This window comes from Eleutherodactylus coqui, chromosome 10 (genome assembly GCF_035609145.1).
Source record: "Eleutherodactylus coqui strain aEleCoq1 chromosome 10, aEleCoq1.hap1, whole genome shotgun sequence".
NCBI lineage: Eukaryota > Metazoa > Chordata > Amphibia > Anura > Eleutherodactylidae > Eleutherodactylus > Eleutherodactylus coqui.
This window is the reverse complement of record NC_089846.1, coordinates 63,502,546-63,523,406: the sequence shown is the minus strand read 5'-3', so window position 1 is coordinate 63,523,406 and position 20,861 is coordinate 63,502,546. Positions and strand designations below refer to the sequence as shown.

Here is a 20,861-nt window from a genome sequence, read left to right as displayed (position 1 = left end):
TACGCTCCACATGTTGGCTAGGCTCTATGAGCAGCGTAGAGCTATAGTCGAATACCAACTCCAACATGGGCGGCGCAGTGGGAGTCAGCCTCCTCAATTCTTTTCAGAAGAGTGGGCCTGGTTGGCAGACATCTGCCAGGTCCTTCGAAACTTTGAGCAGTCTACCCAGGTGGTGAGCGGCGATGCTGCAATCATTAGCATCACCATTCCTCTGCTCTGCATCTTGAGAAGTTCCCTGCAAACCATAAAGGCAGCCGCTTTGCGCTCAGAAACCGAGGCGGGGGAAGACAGTATGTCACTGGATAGTCAGAGCACCCTCCTGTCAATATCTCAGCGCGTTCAGGAGGAGGAGGAGGAGCATGAGGAGGATGAGGAGGAGGGGGAAGAGACAGCTTGGCCCACTGCTGACGGTACCCATGCTGCTTACCTGTCATCATTTCAGCGTGTATGGCCTGAGGAGGAGGAGGAGGAGGAGGAGGAGGATCCTGAAAGTGATCTTCCTAGTGCGGACAGCCATGTGTTGCGTACAGGTACCCTGGCACACATGGCTGACTTCATGTTAGGATGCCTTTCTCGTGACCCTCGCATTCAACGCATTCTGGCCACTACGGATTACTGGGTGTACACACTGCTCGACCCACTCTATAAGGAGAACCTTCCCACTCTCATTCCCGAAGAGGAAAGGGGTTTGAGAGTGTTGCTATACCACAGGACCCTGGCGGACAAGCTGATGGTAAAATTCCCATCCGACAGCGCTAGTGGCAGAAGGCGCAGTTCTGAGGGCCAGGTAGCAGGGGAGGTGCGTAGATCGAGCAGCATGTACAGCCCAGGCAGTGCAACAGTCTTTAAGGGCCTGGCCAGCATTATGGCTCCCCAGCAAGACTGTGTCACCGCTCCCCAGTCAAGGCTGAGTCGGCGGGAGCACTGTAAAAGGATGGTGAGGGAGTACGTAGCCGATCGCACGACCATCCTCGGTGACGCCTCTGCCCCCTACAACTACTGGGTGTCGAAGCTGGACACGTGGCCTGAACTAGCGCTGTATGCCCTGGAGGTGCTTGCTTGTCCTGCGGCTAGCGTCTTGTCGGAGAGGGTGTTTAGTGCGGCTGGGGGAATCATCACAGATAAGCGTACCCGCCTGTCAACCGACAGTGCCAACAGGCTAACACTCATCAAGATGAACAAAGCCTGGATTTCCCCAGACTTCTCTTCTCCACCAGCGAATAGCAGCGATACGTAAGCAATACGTAGGCTGCACCCGTGGATGGAAGCTACGTTCTCTCTCACCATCCAAAACGGGGACATTTCTGCTTCATCAATCTGTGTCTAATATTCCTCCTCCTCCTCCTCCTGCTCCTCCTCCTGAAACCTCACGTAATCACGCTGAACGGGCAATTTTTCTTAGGGCCACAAGGCTCACTCATCTAATTTTTCGAAACAATTTTTATATGTTTCAATGCTCTTAAAAGCATTGAAACTTTAACTTGAACCAATTTTTCGTTAAACTGGGCTGCCTCCAGGCCTAGTTACCACTTAAGCCACATTAACCAAAGCGATTAATGGGTTTCACCTGCCATCTTGGTTGGGCATGGCCAATTTTTACTGAGGTACATTAGTACTGTTGGTACACCAATTTTTTGGGGCCCTCACCTACAGTGTAATCATAGCAATTTGTATGTTCTTCGCCTGCACTCATGGTACAGAAGTGTGTGTGGGGTTGGCCTACACTTTAGCTACATAAATGTAACTTGGGCCTTGGCTATACTAAGGCTACTGAAATGGAACTAAGACTGCGCTCCCACTATACTGCTGCTTCAGAATTGTTACTGGGGCCTGTCTTGAGTGCTACTATTGCTGACATGGAACGAAGACTGCGCTCCCGCTATACTGCTGCTTCGGAATTGTTACTGGGGCCTGTCTTGAGTGCTACTATTGCTGACATGGAACGAAGACTGCGCTCCCGCTATACTGCTGCTTCAGAATTGTTACTGGGGCCTGTCTTGAGTGCTACTATTGCTGACATGGAACGAAGACTGCGCTCCCGCTATACTGCTGCTTCGGAATTGTTACTGGGGCCTGTCTTGAGTGCTACTATTGCTGACATGGAACGAAGACTGCGCTCCTCCTATAATGCTGCTAGTGATATGTTAGTGGGGCCTGTCCTAATGCTACGGCTGAAATGTTACGAATTTTGGGCTCTGCCTATACCGCTGCTAATGGTATGTCTCTGGGGTGTGGAAACAGAGGCTTCCCAAAGACATGATGGCGGCGAGGCCATTTCCCACCAACGCGGTTACTGTTAAGGTGCATATAACCACGGACACGTGGAGAGGACACGTAGTGCCTCAAAAACATCCCCCTCCTCCTCCAACAGGGAAAACATTCTTGGCAAATGCCTTTGCATTGGTTCGTCTGGTGGCAGTCCAAGAATTTCACCTTTACCGACACTACAAGAGAGCCCCCCCACCATCCCCCCGCCACGGCCCACTTAATCCTGGCCACATTCCGAAAACCAACAAAATAAAACCGCGCTACTACGTCCGCAGTCACCACCACATTACCACCAACGCGGTTACTGTTAAGGTACATATTACCAGTCTGACTGGGGCATGCAGACACCTTGACAGAATGAATAGTGTGTGGCACATAGGTTCCCCATTGCTATGCCCACGTGTGCAGCTCCTGATGGCGGTGGCACAGGATTCTATTTCTCATTGCTTCTGTACAGCATTGTGGGCTATCGCCCCGCCCCTTTTAAAGAGGGTCGCTGCCTAGCCATGCCAACCCCTCTGCAGTGTGTGCCTGCGGTTCCTCCTCATGGCAGACGCACTTCTAAATAGTCATGAGGGTGGTGTGGCATGAGGGCAGCTGAAGGCTGCGCAGGGACACTTTGGTGTGCGCTGTGGGGGGGAGGGGGGGGGCGGTTGGTCAGCATGTAACCCAGGAGAAGTGGCAGCGGAGTGTCATCCAGGCAGTGATTGTGCTTTGTTGTAGCTAGTGTGGTGCTTAGCAAAGGTATGCCATGCTAATGAGGGCTTTTCAGAAGTAAAAGTTTTTGGGAGGGGGGGGGGGCCCACTCTTGCCGCTATTGTGGCTTAATAGTGGGACCTGTGAACTTGAGATGCAGCCCAACACGTAGCCCCTCGCCTGCCCTATCCGTTGCTGTGTCGTTCCCATCACTTTGTTGAATTGCCCAGATTTTCACACATGAAAACCTTAGCGAGCATCGGCGAAATACAAAAATGCTCGGTCGCCCATTGACTTCAATGGGGTTCGTTATTCGAAACGAACCCTCGAGCATCGCGAAAAGTTCGTTCCGAGTAACGAGTACCCGAGCATTTTGGTGCTCGCTCATCTCTAATCAAAACCACATGCAGTTTTTAATTGTGTCTGCATCTCCTTAATAACGTACGTGGTCTTTAAATACTGCATGCAGGTTTTTTATGTGTTTTTCTTAATTGTGGTTTCTAAAGTACAACAAAAACATGATCCACCCTAAGGCCACTCTCACACACGTGTTCAGAAAACGCAGCTTGTAATCATGGCATTTTTACCGGAATTTCGAAGAAGCGTTTTCAAACACAGATTACAGCGTTTGACAGCGCTTTTTAATGCACCCCATCATTGTGAAGAGGTGTGTTAAAAACCATGAAAACGCAAAAATAGAACAGACAGCTCTCGAAAATTGCTGCATTAGAAACACCGCATTCGAGCGCAGGTTTGAGTAACCTCATTAAAAAAAAATGGGAGTGTTGTACTGCGGTTAGTATGGCGCTCAGGACACAAGCTAATAGCGGTAAAAAGTGGTGTGTGTGAGAGTGGCCTGCGGGGCTACAAACAAATTGTCATGTGCAGGAAATGCGTCATGTTTGGAAAGATTACGCCAAGGGGCTAGATCATGTATGCAGCATGATCTAGGTATGGGTACAGGGGAGTGTGGGGTGGAGGCCCGGGGCGGGCGGGGGCCCGAGCGGAACTTTTGCACCCAGGCTCCTGAACCTTTAGTTATGCCCCTGATGTATGGTGATACATAAGTCAGATGTATAGATGAGTTCTTTTGCATTACAGATCAGCTATGGTGCCACAGACCCTCTTCTTCGTAATAAGCTGATGTTTCCGCACTTCTACCGCACTGTTGGCAGTTCAGTCCATCTGGAGAAAGCCTTGAATTCAGCACTGAAGCATTTTGGTTGGACTTGGGTTGGAATCATTCATTCAGATGTTGAAAGCAATGAAAATGCAATCCAGAAACTAAAGTATTCCATTACGAGAGGAGGGGGTTGTATTGAGTTCTCTGAAAAGTTCCTTAGCTCCTTGAACTACAAGGACTCTGAGCCTAAACGAATTCTCAAAGTCATTTCTAACTCCACAGCGACCATTATTATCTTCTGGGCTGACCTGGAGTTTACATATAATTTATACCGATTACTTCAAAACCTTACAAAGATAAAGAAAGTCTGGCTACTCATTACAGACATGGACCATCTTCTGATGCCAACCATAGACAACTTGGACCTCAGTCCCTTTCATGGAGCCTTGGAAATTCAGTTGAGAAAAAAAGAAGTTCCCAGACTCATGTCTTTTCTCTGGAACGTCACATTGGACCAATACACTGAATGTCATTTTATTTTATACTACAAAGCCTTCATATATGATTGTGAACTACTGAATGGTACTTTGCTCTTAAACACATGCAAACACAACAAGACAAAGAAGATGAATTTGATGGGTTTAGATACGTTGGTGGAGAGTTATCCAGTATATAATGCCATATATGCTTTGGCTCATGCCCTTCAGATGTTTAGGGACTCCAAGTACTGGAAGGAATTGCATAGAGAGGGAGAGGCGTTATCTCACCTACTTCCATGGAAGGTGAGTTGCATGACAAAACCTATTTTAATATGCCATACAGAATAGCAATTATGTATCTTTTAAGTGAGCTTCCCCATTTTAAAATGGCAATTTCAGACCCAAAATTCTGTGATCAATTTCTTATTACATTATGTGGGACATTCATAAAGCATTTTGCACCAGTTACTGGTGTAAAATAGTCACACATTTTGTGCAATCCAATATTTGTGTAAAACTTTGCAACTTTTCTTCTTTCGGTTCTATAACTTTTTTGATAAGTGGGTGAGACTTGTCGAGAGGGGGTGTAGTCACATTGGGCCAACAGATTTATGTACTACTTATGCCAAAATCTGGTGTCAATCATACCAGAAATCTATGCTAGGTTTGGCCTGGCGTACATTTCTCTTAAGGCGCATGGAGCTGCCGAGGATGCGTGTTAAACATGAAGAGGTGTACACCTCTTTATGTATTAAGTGCACAGCGTGCTCAGGAAAACTGTACTGAGGTACTAAGTCCAGTGTTGTAAATGCCGGGCTTAGTAAATTTTCCCCTATATCTTTTAAGGGTTCAAAGTTCTGTTTTTATAATACAAAACAGAACAGTATTAAACTATAAATTCTAGCTGCATGCAGCGACTACAAGGAGGAGCTTACTGCGTACTATTTTATAACTGAGTTCCCCTTGGCTGCAGGCAACCAGAAATTCTTTTTCACAAAAAAAAAATTACAAAGTAAAGAAATAGATTATACATTTTGCTAGTACAACCCCAAATTCCAAAAAAGTTGTGATGCTGTGTATAATGTCAATAAATGAAAAGAAAAAAAATAAGCAATGATATGGAAATCTCATGCCACCATATTTAATTCACAATAGAACACAGAACACATATCAGAAGGGGAAAGGGAGACATTTTTCTACTTCATTTAAAAAAAATTTAACTCATTCAGAAATTGATGGCAGCAAAACATCTCTAAATAAGTTGGGATGGGGTAACAAAAGGCTGGAAAATAAGTGGTACTAATGTAAAACAGCTGAAGGGTCAATTTTCCATTAAGTCATAAGACTGTGCATAAAAAAAACATGTTAGAGAGGCAGAGTCTCTCAGAAGCAGAGATAATCAGAAGTTCACCAATTTGTGAAAAATTGCATCTAAATTGTTAAACAATTTCAGAAAAATATCTCTCAATGTAAAATTGCAAAGACTTCTAATATTCCACCATCTGAGGGGGGAAGAGCTTGCATATGACAGAGTAAGGCACGTTTGAGGAGAGCTCCGGCGACAGCGGCAGGAAATCAGCTTACAGACAGCATAGAGCAACACAGCAGGAGAGCATAAGGCGCAGAAGAGCTCAGAACACCTCGGGCCGGCTGTCTGGAACAGAAAAAGGCAGTCTGGAGCAGTTCCTGTGCCCGCAGATGGCCGCGGCCACAGTGAATCTGAGATGGCACCGGCAGGGAGTGAAGGAGAACAGTGCGGCAGCACGTCAGATGCAGGGACCCCTGAAGTGGAGGGCAGCGGTCAAGGCCCCAGGGACTGGAACGGCTAGGAGCCAGGTCAGTCAGAGGAGGAGCAGCACCCAGTAAAAGAAGCCACAGCAAGACCTGTAAGTGAGCACAGCTCCAAGCACCACATTGACAAGCAAGTCACTTCACTACCCCAAGCAGCATTGGTGGGGGAGAAACAGGCTACTAATTATGCAGGACAGAGGGGAGATTAGTCCCTAAGCCCCCCCAAACACCCCACCTGAACAGGTCCCAGCAGCAGGCTCGAGAGGAGAGCCCCAGGCATGCCCCCCTGGGCAGTCTGATGTTGGAGAAGAGTGGGATTGGAGGGCCCATTTATGCTCCCTGCCCACCAAGGGAGACCTGGACAGCTCTCTCCATAAGCTACAGGTGTCACACAAAAAGGACATAATTCATGTGGGTCAGCGCCTGGCGGAGGCGGAGGAATCACAGGAAAAGCTACTAGAAACCGTGGAGTCTCACTGAAAGGCCATTCAAATTCAGTCATCACAAATCTCAGAGCTGTTTCTCCACCTGGACGATCAAGATAATCATCATAGGAGGAACAATTTACATATAAGAGGTCTGGAGGAAAATCTGGAGCACAACCAGCTTGAGGTATGGGCTCAGAAATTCTTCAATGGTTTACTGCAGAGACCTCCACACAAGCTATTTGAAATTGACAGGTTCCATCGCACGTTTGCTCCAAGATCCACGGATCCTGTGAGGCCACGAAACGTTGTCTGCAGGATTCATTTCTTCCAGGAAAAATAACTAATTGTGCGCAGAGCTAGGGAGGCAGAAAACCTGTACCATCGGGGATCCCCTATTCTCATCCTCCAAGATTTATCTCACTGCACGCTCCAACTGAGAAGAGACTTGAAACCTTTATTGGCGGTGCTGAAAGTAAAAGAGAGATTCAATACCAATGGGAGTATCCCTTTCAGCTACAGGCGCATGAAGAAAATAAAAAGGCCTCCCTCAGGACTCTGGGTGACTTGCCGGGATTCCTGGGCTCCTTTCAGCTCCCAATGATCGCCCTTCTGGATTGGCCACAACGAGAGGGGGCACTGGCTCCAGCTATAGGCTCATCATGGTGGAGGGCCGGTGGCAAAACCAAGCACTGATCTTATGACTATCGCCTTGCTCTACTGCAATGATCTCTTGAGTGATTTGTTTGAGTTAATACTTATGTCTCTTTTCAGGTTCAACCGCGATTTGACTCTGATGCAGCAAGTTCCCCATTTCCCACACAGCACATCGCGCATTGAAGAGGGAGCTGGAGAGGTTACAACTGGGGGACATGTGGAGAATTTTACACCTGGGTGTCAGGGACTACAGCTTCCACTCTGTGGTCCACAATAGCTACAGCCTGGTAGATTACCTCTTCATCTCACATAGATTATTGAATTCTAACCCGGCATGCTCTATAGGCCCATTTCTGTGGTCCGACCACACCCAAATATACGAGAAACTGATAAATATGGACAGATTACCCAAAACGAATCAGTGGATGCTCAATGAGAACCTCCTTAATGATTCCCTCTGCATCAGCGACATTTAAAAGGCGATTGCGGCATTGGGGAAACTCACAGGGAAGATCCAACTAGTTTCTCTGTTAAGTGGGAGGCCCTTAAGCGTGTACTGAGGGGTGTCTTTATCTTCCACAGGGCTCGCCTTAAGAAGAATAGATCAGCTAAATTGCATAGGCTCCTAAACGAGTTACACACTAAAGAGATAAGGAATAAGGATTCAACAATAGCAGAAATCTCCATGATATGACACCAAATTCTGCCAATCCTTGACCAGACATCGATGGGATCCCAATAGTAAATGTATGGATAGCAGCACAACCAGTATTGCAAAGTGAGAATAAACAAGAAGGAAAAAATAGGTGCACGGTCCTGTATGGGTGTAATCCCAATAGTAAATGCATGGATAGCAGCACAACCAGTATTGCAAAGGGAGAACAAACCAAGAAGGAAAAAATAGGTGCATAGTCCTGTATGGGTGAAGTCGATGGGGTTCAGGGACAGTATGCGCAGGTGCGCTTTCGAGTATGGGGACAAATGCAGGAGGTGGTTGTCCAGGACCTTGCATTCCAGAACTCCTCTGACCCATATCCCTACGATTCAGAAATGGGGAGGGGAGTGGCTCACTCAACCTCAGAGATTCTGGAGGTCTTCCACAACTATTATAATAACCTATATAATATAGAGCAAAACTATGCACCAATGCATTGGTTGGAAGACAGCGGGGTCAGGAAATACCTGCACAGCTTTGTCCTTGAACCTGTAGATCCTGATGAGTCCCTCGACATGGAAGAGGATTTCTCACTCTCCAAATTGGCTGTCTTAATAAAGGAGCTCAAAGTAGGCAAGCGCCCAGGCCCTGAGGGGTTTACATTCGAATTTTATAAACTCTTCAAAGAGAAAATAGCCTCATTAATACTCAGCGCCTTCAAAACAATAAGCTGGGGATGTGCTTTCCCAACACAGGCGCTTCAAGCATTTAGTAGTTTATCCAATTTAGGAAAAGATGCCATGGTCTACGGAAACTATAGACCCATTTCGCTACTAAACGTGGACCTTAAACTATTCGCTAAATTGATTCTGACTCGCTTACAGCCTGTTATCCCAAAGATGATATGCAAGGACCAGGTGGGGTTTGTCCTAGGGAGGGAGGGAAGGGACAACATAATAAAATCTGTCATTAATAGAGAGCCCGAAACTCGGGGACCCCGCTCTGCTTTATGGCTGTGGATGCAGAGAAAGCTTTTGATAGAGTGGGATGAAGATTTCTGGAGGGCAACCTGAGAAGGGTGGGGCTGGGGCCCCGAATGGGGGACTGGATCATCGGCCAAGGTCAGGGTAATGGAGCCTTGTCGGACAACATCCTGATCCATAACGGGACAAGACAGGGCTGCCCAATGTGCCCCTTCTTGTACATCCTAACAATGGAATCCCTGGCCAATGCTATCAGAAGGAATGACTATCAGGGGCGTTACGGTGGGACAAGTGGACCATAAACTCTCGTTGTTTGCAGATGATCTCCTCATATACTTGTCCTGGCCGAGCGTGGGAATACCAGTGCTGTTACAGGAGTTTAGAAGGTTTAGTGCAGTGAGCAACTTTAAAATGAATCACCAGAAATCGGAAATAATAAACGTCTCCCTTCCATGGTCCGAGGTGCTACTACTGCAGAGTCAGTTTCCCTTTAAATGGCAAGACAATTCCATCAGATACCTGGGGGTTCAGCTCCCAGCGGACCCATCATACAAGTTAAAACTGAACTTTAAACCATTTTTAGCTAACCTAGAAAGAGATTTAAACAACTGGAATCCACTCTTTCTGTCCTGGAGTAGCAGAATTAATTCCATCAACATGGACTCCCTCCCAAGGTTCTTACATTTATGTCAGGCATTCCCAATTAGGCTACATAGGCCCTTTCTGATGCATATTCGTTCCTTAATCACAAAATTTGTATTGCAAGGCTGTAGACCCAGACTAAAATATAGCATGTTCGCAAGAGCTAAGGAGAGGGGAGGCCTAGGCCTCCCGGATTTTTCTTTATATTACAATGCTAATATAGCAAATTGTGTGGTGAATCTTCTCAAGAACCGGAAGTCTAAGCTGTGGGTTGAAATTGAGCATGACCTGGAGCCTAGGTTGACCCAGGGGGTTTTCTGCATCCCGGTTGGTTTGCTTAGAAATTCCCATAGACTATCACCTCTGTTAAATCAACTGGTGGATGCCTGGTCAGGCCTCATGGGTAGGAAAGTGTTGGTTTCAATCCCGGGTCCCCTCACCCCTCTGCTGGCCATTCCCAATTTAAGGCGTTCAAACAGCGAAAATCCCTAATGACTATTCCGGCAAACCCCATGCCACGTTTGAGAGATGTGCTGGGGCAGTTGGGATTGAGACCCCTGACAGAGTTCTTTGGAGAAGCCTGTGTTCCACTGGTGGCTTGGCTGGAATATCTATAACTGAGGGGCTCGCTGGACTCCCTGACACCCAAACTTAACAAATGACCTCTCTCCCTTTGAAAAAATTTGTATGTCCACTGATTCTCCCAGACATTTAATTTCATTACTATATAAGATGTTGCTGGAGCGGGGGTTTGTGGGAGCCTGGAAGGAGAAGCAGGGATGATATTTTGCCCCTGGTGGGTTGGGTAAGGGCTTTTTCTCTGACTCCTAAAGGGTCTGTCTTTTCCAGATTACAAGAACTGAATTTCAAGATAATGTCTAGGTGGTACAGAACCCCGAAGGGGTTGCACAAAATGTTTTCTCAATCCTCTCCCTCATGTTGGAGGTGCCCTGATGTAAGGGGTAACATGTCCTACATTTGGTGGGATTGCCTGCTGGTAGCTGCTCTATGGGCGGATGTATCAAGTCTACACAGCAACCTGTGTGGTGGGGAAGTGCACCTTACCTTTGAGATAGCTGTGCTGTCCTTGTTCCCGGGATCCATCTCAAAGACCAAGAAGGGTCTGTTGCACTATTTTGTCCAGGCGGTCAGACAAATCATTCCAAGATTCTGGCAGTCCATTTCACATCCTACTAGGGCTCACTGGCAAGATATGAAGAGTTAAGGGCGGACAAGGACATGACCACCGAAGGGTTTTATGCAATCTGGCAGCCCTGGCTGGACTTTAGGACATCATACAGAGTTGCAGAGTGGGTGGCCCGAGGGTCAACCTTGCCATAGGAGTGTCGCCAAACCTATTTTTTTTCTACCCAGGTATCGGGGGAACGTATATCAGCTGGGCTCATCGGTCTAGCCCTTGAAGTCTCCCACTGTTACGGAGCCTTTTTTGAGGCTTATCAAAGACCCACCCCTCTCCCCTCCCAGACCTCCCCTTTATGTTTTTTTTCTTTTTTCTCTCTCCTTTTTCTGTTTTTTCTCTCTATACTTATCTCTGTTTCTGATTTTATTTCGGGTTAGTCAGGTTTATATTTGAGTAAAAATGTAGCATAGAGAGTATTTAGAAATAGTTCTTCAGAGGGTGCAATTAAAGATAGAGAATGTTATTGCTTTAATGTATATAAGCTTGAACATGCTGTAAACCGAAGTGGTTTGCTCTATATTTGATGTACACACTATCCTAATAAAAACTTTTTGAACAGAATATTCCACCATCTACAGTACATAATATCGTCAAAAGATTCAGAGAATCTAGAGAAGGTCACATGCACAAGGGACAAGGCCGACTGTCAGTATTGGATACTTGAAATCTATATAGCTGGTCCCCCATGATGAGGAGCCTCTCCTATTTATTCTATGAATTACATACTGCCCCTAAGATCACCTTTATATACGTCTATACAGACACATACGGCGCTTTTTATCCCAGTTTATTCTTTATGCGGGAAGTTAATCCATCTATTTATTACTAGCTGATATACCCGGCTTCACCCGAGTTAATTTGGTACTGGTGTTTATCTGGTGTTTACACGGAAAATCTTATGAAGTCGTGGTTACTTTAGAGATACCGAGGAAAAAAATATGTTCACCATTTTGCATGGTTCTTTGCGTTACCTAGGAAACACCACGTGGAGGTAACCATGCGACGTTTCCTTTATATAAAATAACATCAGGAAGTGAGAGAATTAGATTGCGTACGTAGAATTTGGACGCTAATTCTTTTGCGCTTAGAATTGAATAATCGAATTAGGACCCCTTTACTTTTCCTATTTTGGACATAATCTATGCTTGTGCCGAATTTCATGTTTCTACGTCATCGGGAAGCTGGAGAATTAGTGGCGAGTCAGTCAGTGAGGGCTTTCGTCTTTATATATATTGATTATAAGCCCAGCTCTATCCATGGCCCTCTGTAAGTGTACTCTTGCTGTGGTCCATTTCAGGGTCATTTAACACTGCTAAATTGAATAGATAAGGATATGTTGTGGGTATGTCCTGGTTACTAGGGCGAAGACGCGCCATATTGCAAGTGACCGCTGAATGACTGGCATTCCTACATCACCATCAGCCTAGACGTAGTACTGTGGGACGGCTGTTCCTGTAGCTGTGATATCTTAAAAACTGCAGGTGCTCAGGTGGCACTGAATTAAAAACAGGTTGGATTCTGTAATGCAAAATCACTTCAAGGACTCAGGAATATTTCCAGAAATCATTGTCTGTGAACACTTTTCGTTGTGTAATACAAAAATGCAAAGTAAAACTATATCACACAAAGAAAAATCCATATTTCAACACACATACAGAAATGTTTCGGATCTATCGCCTAAATACTCTATTGCCTAATGGTCTTAATCAGGTTCTGGAAAAATTAGAGATATATTTGTTCTTCACCCCCCTTTTGATAAAAATCTTTTATGCATTTTAAGAACTTTATAGGTTTTTCGTAAGCATATATTATGCTTACGAAAAAGCATAATTGTGACTGTGTTTTATCTTTTAATCTCATCTCCTCTGCAGCTCCATAGGTTTCTAAAGAGAGTACATTTTACTAATACTGCTGGAGAGGACATTTATTTTGATGAGCATGGAGACGCTGCTGCTCCTACATATGATCTAATTAATTGGGTAATTTACCGTAAGAGAAAAATCATCAGTGTTAATGTTGGAAAAGTTACTTCTGGTAGTGAAGATCTATCTATTAATGCATCAGCTATTGTATGGCCTGCTCACGTCATTCAGGTAGACCAACACCTCTTTTGTGCTTCACATCAACAGGAACAGCATATAGAGCAAGAATATTGTGTAATGCAGGAATAGCTTTTTCTTTGAAAGCATGAACTAGAAGAGACTTGCGACTTGTGCAGCCTTTCAATGGTCACATAGTGTTTTATTATAGGGTTCAATCAGCAGTATAAACAGAATTTAGTAAGATCCCTCCAGTGATAGCTTCAGGCAGCCAGAACACTATCATTTTACTCCGATTATGTGGAAGATTTGGAGCTATCAGAAAAATGACACAAAAATGATACTAGCTACAGCTGCGACATGCCGTTCACACTGACATCACTACTTTGACCAATGATTGGCGGCCGCGATCGTCTCTTTAGTACAATATGTGAAAACTGTGGTGTAATAAATAGAGATGAGCGAGCACCAAAATGCTCGGGTGCTCGTTACTCAAGATGAACTTTTCGCGATGCTCGAGGGTTCGTTTCGAGTAACGAACCCCATTGAAGTCAATGGGCGACGCGAGCATTTTTGTATATCGCCGATGCTCGCTAAGGTTTTCATTTGTGAAAATCTGGGCAATTCAAGAAAGTGATGGGAACGACACAGAAACGGATAGGGCAGGCGAGGGGCTACATGTTGGGCTGCATCTCAAGTTCCCAGGTCCCACTATTAAGCCACAATAGCGGCAAGAGTGGCCCCCCCTCCCAACAACTTTTACTTCTGAAAAGCCCTCATTAGCAATGCATACCTTAGCTAAGCACCACACTACCTCCAACAAAGCACAATCACTGCCTGCATGACACTCCGCTGCCACTTCTCCTGGGTTACATGCTGCCCAGCCCCGCCCCCCCCCCCCCCACGACCCAGTGTCCACAGCGCACACCAAACTGTCCCTGCGCAGCCTTCAGCTGCACTCATGCCACACCACCCTCATGTCTATTTATAAATGCGTCTGCCATGAGGAGGAACTGCAGGCACACACTGCAGAGGGTTGGCACGGCTAGGCAGCGAACCTCTTTAAAAGGGGCGGGGCTATAGCCCACAATGCTGTACAGAAACAATGAGAAATCCAATCCTGTGCCACCTCCATCTGGAGCTGCACACGTGGGCATAGCAATGGGGAACCTATGTGCCACACACTATTCATTCTGTCAAGGTGTCTGCATGCCCCAGTCAGACCGCGGTTTTTTATAAATAGTCACAGGCAGGTACAACTCCGCAATGGGAATTCCGTGTGCACCCACAGCATGGGTGGCTCCCTGGAACCCACCGGCGGTACATAAATATATCCCATTGCATTGACCCAGCTGAGGTAAAGTCGTGCTTAATGCAGGTGGGCTTCGGCCCACACTGCATGCCCCAGTCAGACTGGGGTTCTTTAGAAGTGGAAACATGCAGTTACAACTCCGTGTGGACCGACAGCATGGGTGGGTGCCAGGAAGCCACCGGCGGTAGATAAATATATCCCATTGCATTGCCCATCACAGCTGAGGTAATGTCGTGCTTAATGCAGGTGGGCTTCGGCCCACACTGCATGCCCCAGTCAGACTGGGGTTCTTTAGAAGTGGACACATGCAGTTACAACTCCGTGTCGACCGACAGCATGGGTGGCTCCCTGGAACCCACCGGCGGTACATAAATATATCCCATTGCAGTGCCCAGCACAGCTGATGTAACGTCAGCTTTAATGCAGGTGGGCTAAAAATTAATTTGATTACACTGTAGGCGAGGGCTCCCAAAAATTGTTGTACCAACAGTACTAATGTACCTCAGAAAAATTGCCCATGTCCAACCAAGAGGGCAGGTGAAACCCATTAATCGCTTTGGTTAATGTGGCTTAATTGGTAACTAGGCCTGGAGGCAGCCCAGTTAAAATAAAAATTGGTTGAGGTGAAAGTTTCAACGCTTTAATGAGCATTGAAACGTATAAAAATTGTTTAGAAAAATTATATGACTGAGCCTTGTGGGCCTAAGAAAAATTGCCCGTTCGGCGTGATTATGTGAGGTTTCAGGAGGAGGAGCAGGAGGAGGAGGAATATTATACACAGATTGATGAAGCAAAAATGTCCCCATTTTTGATGGTGATAGAGAACGATGCTTCCATCCGCGGGTGCAGCCTACGTATTGCTTAGGTACCGCTGCTGTCCGCTGGTGAAGAAAAGTCTGGGGAAATCCAGGCTTTGTTCATTTTGATGAGTGTAAGCCTGTCGGGACTGTCGGTTGACAGGTGGGTACGCTTATCCGTGATGATTCCCCCAGCCGCACTAAACACCCTCTCTGACAAGACGCTAGCCGCAGGACAAGCAAGCACCTCCAGGGCATACAGTGCGAGTTCAGGCCACGTGTCCAGCTTCAACACCCAGTAGTTGTAGGGGGCAGAGGCGTCACGGAGGACGGTCGTGCGATCGGCTACGTACTCCCTCACCATCCTTTTACAGTGTTCCCGCCAACTCAGCCTTGACTGGGGACCGGTGACACAGTCTTGCTGGGGAGCCAGAAAGCTGGCAAAGGCCTTGGATAATGGTCCCCTTCCTGCGCTGTACATGCTGCCTGATCTCTGTGCCTCCCCTGCTACCTGGCCCTCGGAACTGCGCCTTCTGCCACTAGCGCTGTCGGATGGGAAGTTTACCATCAGTTTGTCCACCAGCGCCCTGTGGTATAGCATCATTCTGGAACCCCTTTCCTCTTCGGGAATGAGAGTGGAAAGGTTCTCCTTATACCGTGGGTCGAGCAGTGTGTACACCCAGTAATCCGTAGTGGCCAGAATGTGTGTAACGCGAGGGTCACGAGAAAGGCATCCTAACATGAAGTCAGCATTGTGTGCCAGGGTACCTGTACGCAACACATGGCTGTCCTCACTAGGAAGATCACTTTCAGGATCCTCCTCCTCCTCCTCTGGCCATACACGCTGAAAGGATGACAGGCAAGAAGCATGTGTACCCTCAGCAGTGGGCCAAGCTGTCTCTTCCCCCTCCTCCTCATCCTCCTCATGCTCCTTCTCCTCCTCCTCAACGAGCTGAGATATAGACATGAGGGTGCTCTGACTATCCAGCGACATACTGTCTTCCCCCGCCTCCGTTTCCGAGTGCAAAGCGTCTGCCTTTATGCTTTGCAGGGAACTTCTCAAGAGGCATAGCAGAGGAATGGTGACGCTAATGATTGCAGCATCCCCGCTCAGCATCTGGGTAGACTCCTCAAAGTTTCCAAGGACCTGGCAGATGGCTGCCAACCAGGCCCACTCTTCTGTAAATAATTGAGGAGGCTGACTCCCACTACGTCGCCCATGTTGGTGTTGGTATTCCGCAATAGCTCTACGCTGCTCATAGAGCCTGGCCAACATGTGGAGCGTAGAGTTCCACTGTGTGGGCACGTCGCACAGCAATCGGTGCACTGGCAGATGAAACCGATGTTGCAGGGTCCGCAGGGTGGCAGCGTCCGTGTTGGAGTTGAGGAAATGTGCGCTGACCCGGCGCACCTTTCCGAGCAGGTATGACAAGTGTGGGTAGCTTTTCAGAAAGCGCTGAACCACCAAATTAAAGACATGGGCCAGGCATGGCAAGTGCGTGAGGCTGCCGAGCTGCAGAGCCTCCACCAGGTTACGGCCGTTGTCACACACGACCATGCCCGGTTGGAGGCTCAGCGGCGCAAGCCAGCGGTCGGTCTGCTCTGTCAGACCCTGCAGCAGTTCGTGGGCCGTGTGCCTCTTCTCTCCTAAGCTGAGTAGTTTCAGCACGGCCTGCTGACGCTTGCCCACCGCTGTGCTGCCACGCCGCGCGACACCGACTGCTGGCGACGTGCTGCTGCTGACACATCTTGATTGTGAGACAGAGGTTGCGTAGGAGGAGGAGGGTGGTTTAGTGGAGGAAGCATACACCGCCGCAGATACCACCACCGAGCTGGGGCACGCAATTCGGGCGGTGGGTAGGAAGTGAGCGGTCCCAGGCTCTGACTCTGTCCCAGCCTCCACTAAATTCACCCAATGTGCCGTCAGGGAGATATAGTGGCCCTGCCCGCCTGTGCTTGTCCACCTGTCTGTTGTTAAGTGGACCTTGGCAGTAACCGCGTTGGTGAGGGCGCGTACAATGTTGCGGGAGACGTGGTCGTGCAGGGCTGGGACGGCACATCGGGAAAAGTAGTGGCGACTGGGAACCGAGTAGCGCGGGGCCGCCGCCGCCATCATGCTTTTGAAAGCCTCCGTTTCCACAAGCCTATACGGCAGCATCTCCAGGCTGATCAATTTGGCAATCTGCACGTTTAACGCTTGAGCGTGCGGGTGCGTGGCGGCGTACTTGCGCTTGCACTCAAACAGTGGCGCTAGCAACGGCTGGACGCTGCGCTGAGAGACATTGCTGGATGGGGCCGAGGACAGCGGAGGTGAGGGTGTGGGTGCAGGCCTGGAGACGGCAGTGCCTGTGTCCTCAGAGGGGGGTTGGATCTCAGTGGCAGGTTGGGGCACAGGGGGAGAGGCAGTGGTGCAAACCGGAGGCGGTGAACGGCCTTCGTCCCACCTTGTGGGGTGCTTGGCCATCATATGCCTGTGCATGCTGGTGGTGGTGGCTCCCCAGCTGATCTTGGCGCGACAAAGGTTGCACACCACTGTTTGTCGGTCGTCAGGCGTCTCTGTGAAAAACTGCCACACCGTAGAGCACCTTGACCTCTGCAGGGTGGCATGGCGCGAGGGGGCGCTTTGGGAAACAGTTGGTGGATTATTCGGTCTGGCCCTGCCTCTACCCCTGGCCACCGCACTGGCTCGGCCTGTGCCCACACCCTGACTTGGGCCTCCGCGTCCTCGCCCGTGTCCACGTCCTCTTGGCCTACCCCTACCCCTCAGCATGGTGTATTACCAGTAGTGCAGAAACAGAACGCTGTAATTAAATGTGCCGCTTATTGGCCTGTGGTTGGAGGCTGACTTCGCTTATGGAACGCCAGGAAATAATTTTGCGCAAGCCTGCTGTAACACTTAGCTGGCTGCGTATGAATTTGGAGAACTACTACACCCAGCAGAGACCCAGAACACTGAGGACAGTCACAGGCAGCCCAAATAGATTTTTTTCCCCAAATGTTTTTGCAAAGGCCCACTGCCTATATTCAATCAATATGTCTTCTGTCCCTGCCTAAGCGCTTCTGTCCCTGGAGTATGTCAAAGAACTGCAGAGTGTTGCACTGTGGACTGCAATACAGCGGTGATTTAACAGCCTAGACAGAGCCAGGAAATAATTTTGTGCAAGCCTGCTGTAACACTTAGCTGGCTGCGTATGAATTTGGAGAACTATGACACCCAGCAGAGACCCAGAACACTGAGGACACTCACAGGCAGCCCAAATAGATTTTTTCCCCAAATGTTTTTGCAAAGGCACACTGCCTATATTCAATCAATATGTCTTCTGTCCCTGCCTAAGCGCTTCTGTCCCTGGAGTATTACTGCAGGGCGCAATGCTCTGCACGGCCGATATACAAAAAAAAAAAAGTGCAACACTGCAAAAAGCAGCCTCCACAGTACTGCACACGGTTAGATGTGGCCCTAAGAAGGACCGTTGGGGTTCTTGAAGCCTAAAATACTCCTAACACTCTCCATATAGCAGCTCCACTAAGATAGCACTTTTCCTAAAGTATGTCAGAACGCATCTGTGGCGAGCCGCGGGAGGGGCCGATTTTTATACTCGGGTGACACGTGATTTCGCCAGCCACTCACTTCAGGGGGGTGGTATAGGGCTTGAACATCGCAGGGGGAAGTTGTAATGCCTTCCCTGTCTTTCTATTGGCCAGAAAAGCGCGCTAACGTCTCAGGGATGAAAGTGAAAGTAACCCTAACATCGCGTGGTAACGACCATCTCGAACACGCTAATACTCAAACGAGTATCAAGCTCGGACGAGTACGTTCGCTCATCTCTAGTAATAAATAAAGACTCATAGAGGGGCAAGTAACATTGACTCTGAAATTTTTAAACCTGTGTCTCCAAAGACCTGACTTCTGACCACGCATTTATTTTCCTCTTCTAGACACCACCACGTTCTGTCTGCACTGACAGCTGTCCAGTAGGGTTCAGGAAGACAACTCAGGAAGGAAAGCCAATCTGCTGCTATGGTTGTGTCCCTTGTCCCATAGGAGAAGTTACCAATCACACTGGTAAGGACTGGCACCACCATAGTTATCAGTATATGGCACAAGTATTTTTCAGTTTCTATCTTACAGAGTGCTCAATTCTTCCCTGCAGACATGATCAGTTGCTGGAAATGTCCAGATGACCAATGGCCAAATGAAAAGAAAGAGAAATGCATTCCAAAACAAGTGAACTATCTGTCCTATGAAGAATTGTTGGGTACAACTCTTGCCTCCAGTGCTGTTGTGCTTTCTGTAACTGCTCTGTTGATCTTGATTATCATCACCCATTATCAGAACTCTGCAGTTGTGAAGGCGACCAACAGAAACCTAAGTTTCCTTCTTCTTTGCTCCCTCACTTTTACATTCTGCAGCTGTCTGGCCTTCATTGGATATCCAGGGCACAAAACTTGTTTACTAAGGCAAACGGTTTTTGGTTTGTCTTTCACGGTTTCAGTATCCTCCGTGTTGGCAAAAACTGTACTTGTGGTTGCAGCCTTTCGTGTTATCAAGCCTGGAAGCTGGCTGAGAAGATTCATCGGGCAGAAGCTTCCATTCTTTATTGTTGGTGTGTGTTCCTCTACTCAGGCTATTATTTGTGCCTTGTGGCTGGGAACATGTCCTCCCACCCTATTTTTTGATCTGCACTCACAGCCTGGTCAGATAGTCATTGAATGTGAAGAGCACATTGGCTTCTATATAATGCTGGCATACATTGGTTGTCTCGCAATGGGATGTTTCTTCATAGCCTTTCCTGCTAGGAATCTACCTGACAGATATAATGAAGCAAAGTTCATTACATTCAGCATGTTGGTCTTTTTCAGTGTCTGGATTACCTTTATACCTACGTACCTGAGCACCAAAGGGAAGTACACAGTAGCTGTAGAGGTATTTGCCATCTTGGTGTCTGCAGCTGGGGTTTTGGTCTGTCTATTCTTTCCCAAATGCTTCATAATCTTTTGTACACCAGGAAAGTCAAAGATGGCAGCAAGAAAACGGTCAAGGCCATCTACAAAATGTGCTAATCTATGGCAATTTTAGAATTGTCTAAAAGATGTAGATGATCAAAGTGCAATTAAAGACAACCAAACACGTTTTACTGTCATATTTATAAAATATAATGTTAGAAGCCACTATAATTACCCATAATGATATGCATGGAGTTGTTCTATTGAAAAATACTGTGCATATAAGACTACAAAGGCTCATAAGTGTCAGAATCAGGGGCGTAACTATATATATAATATATAAACGGGGAAATTCAAAACTGGTCTAAAAAAAAATGCTCAAGGCCATCTACAAAATGTATTAGTCAAAGATAGTTTTAGCAGTGTCTGGAAGGTGCAGATCAAAGTGGAGTTAAAGGCAAGAAAATACTTTTTTTTAATTTCTAAATATTTATTCTAAATGTTATAAGTCAATATCCATACCAACAAAGATATTTAAGGGTTTGTCCCATTGTATCCACCTCTTTCCCACAAGAAAGACACTACAATGCATTGCCTCTAAGCAATCATGAATTAAGTAGTTGTTAATTTGTTTGCATGGACAAGATGTAATTACACATTTCTCCTGGAGTTGCCAAAATGTACCTTTACATAGGTAATTACTGGACAAATAATCACTCAAAAGAGCAAATTAAAAAACAATAGTCATTCAGTGTAAACATGGCCACCGACAGGAAGATGAGCGATGTCATTAGTCATTTTTGTTGAAGAAAAAGTCATCTGCTGTAAATACAACCATTGGTATTTGAA

General features: G+C 47.1%; 1 protein-coding gene across 1 annotated transcript; it reads left to right on the top strand.

Moving 5' to 3' along the window:
• Positions 1 to 8,420: 8,420 nt before the first annotated feature.
• LOC136581075 (vomeronasal type-2 receptor 26-like) lies at positions 8,421 to 20,145 on the top strand. The gene is made up of 3 exons (XM_066582064.1): positions 8,421 to 8,723; positions 19,005 to 19,131; positions 19,220 to 20,145. The coding sequence occupies exons 1-3, from the start codon at positions 8,421 to 8,423 to the stop codon at positions 20,143 to 20,145; spliced, it is 1,356 nt and encodes a 451-aa protein (XP_066438161.1).
• Positions 20,146 to 20,861: the final 716 nt, after the last annotated feature.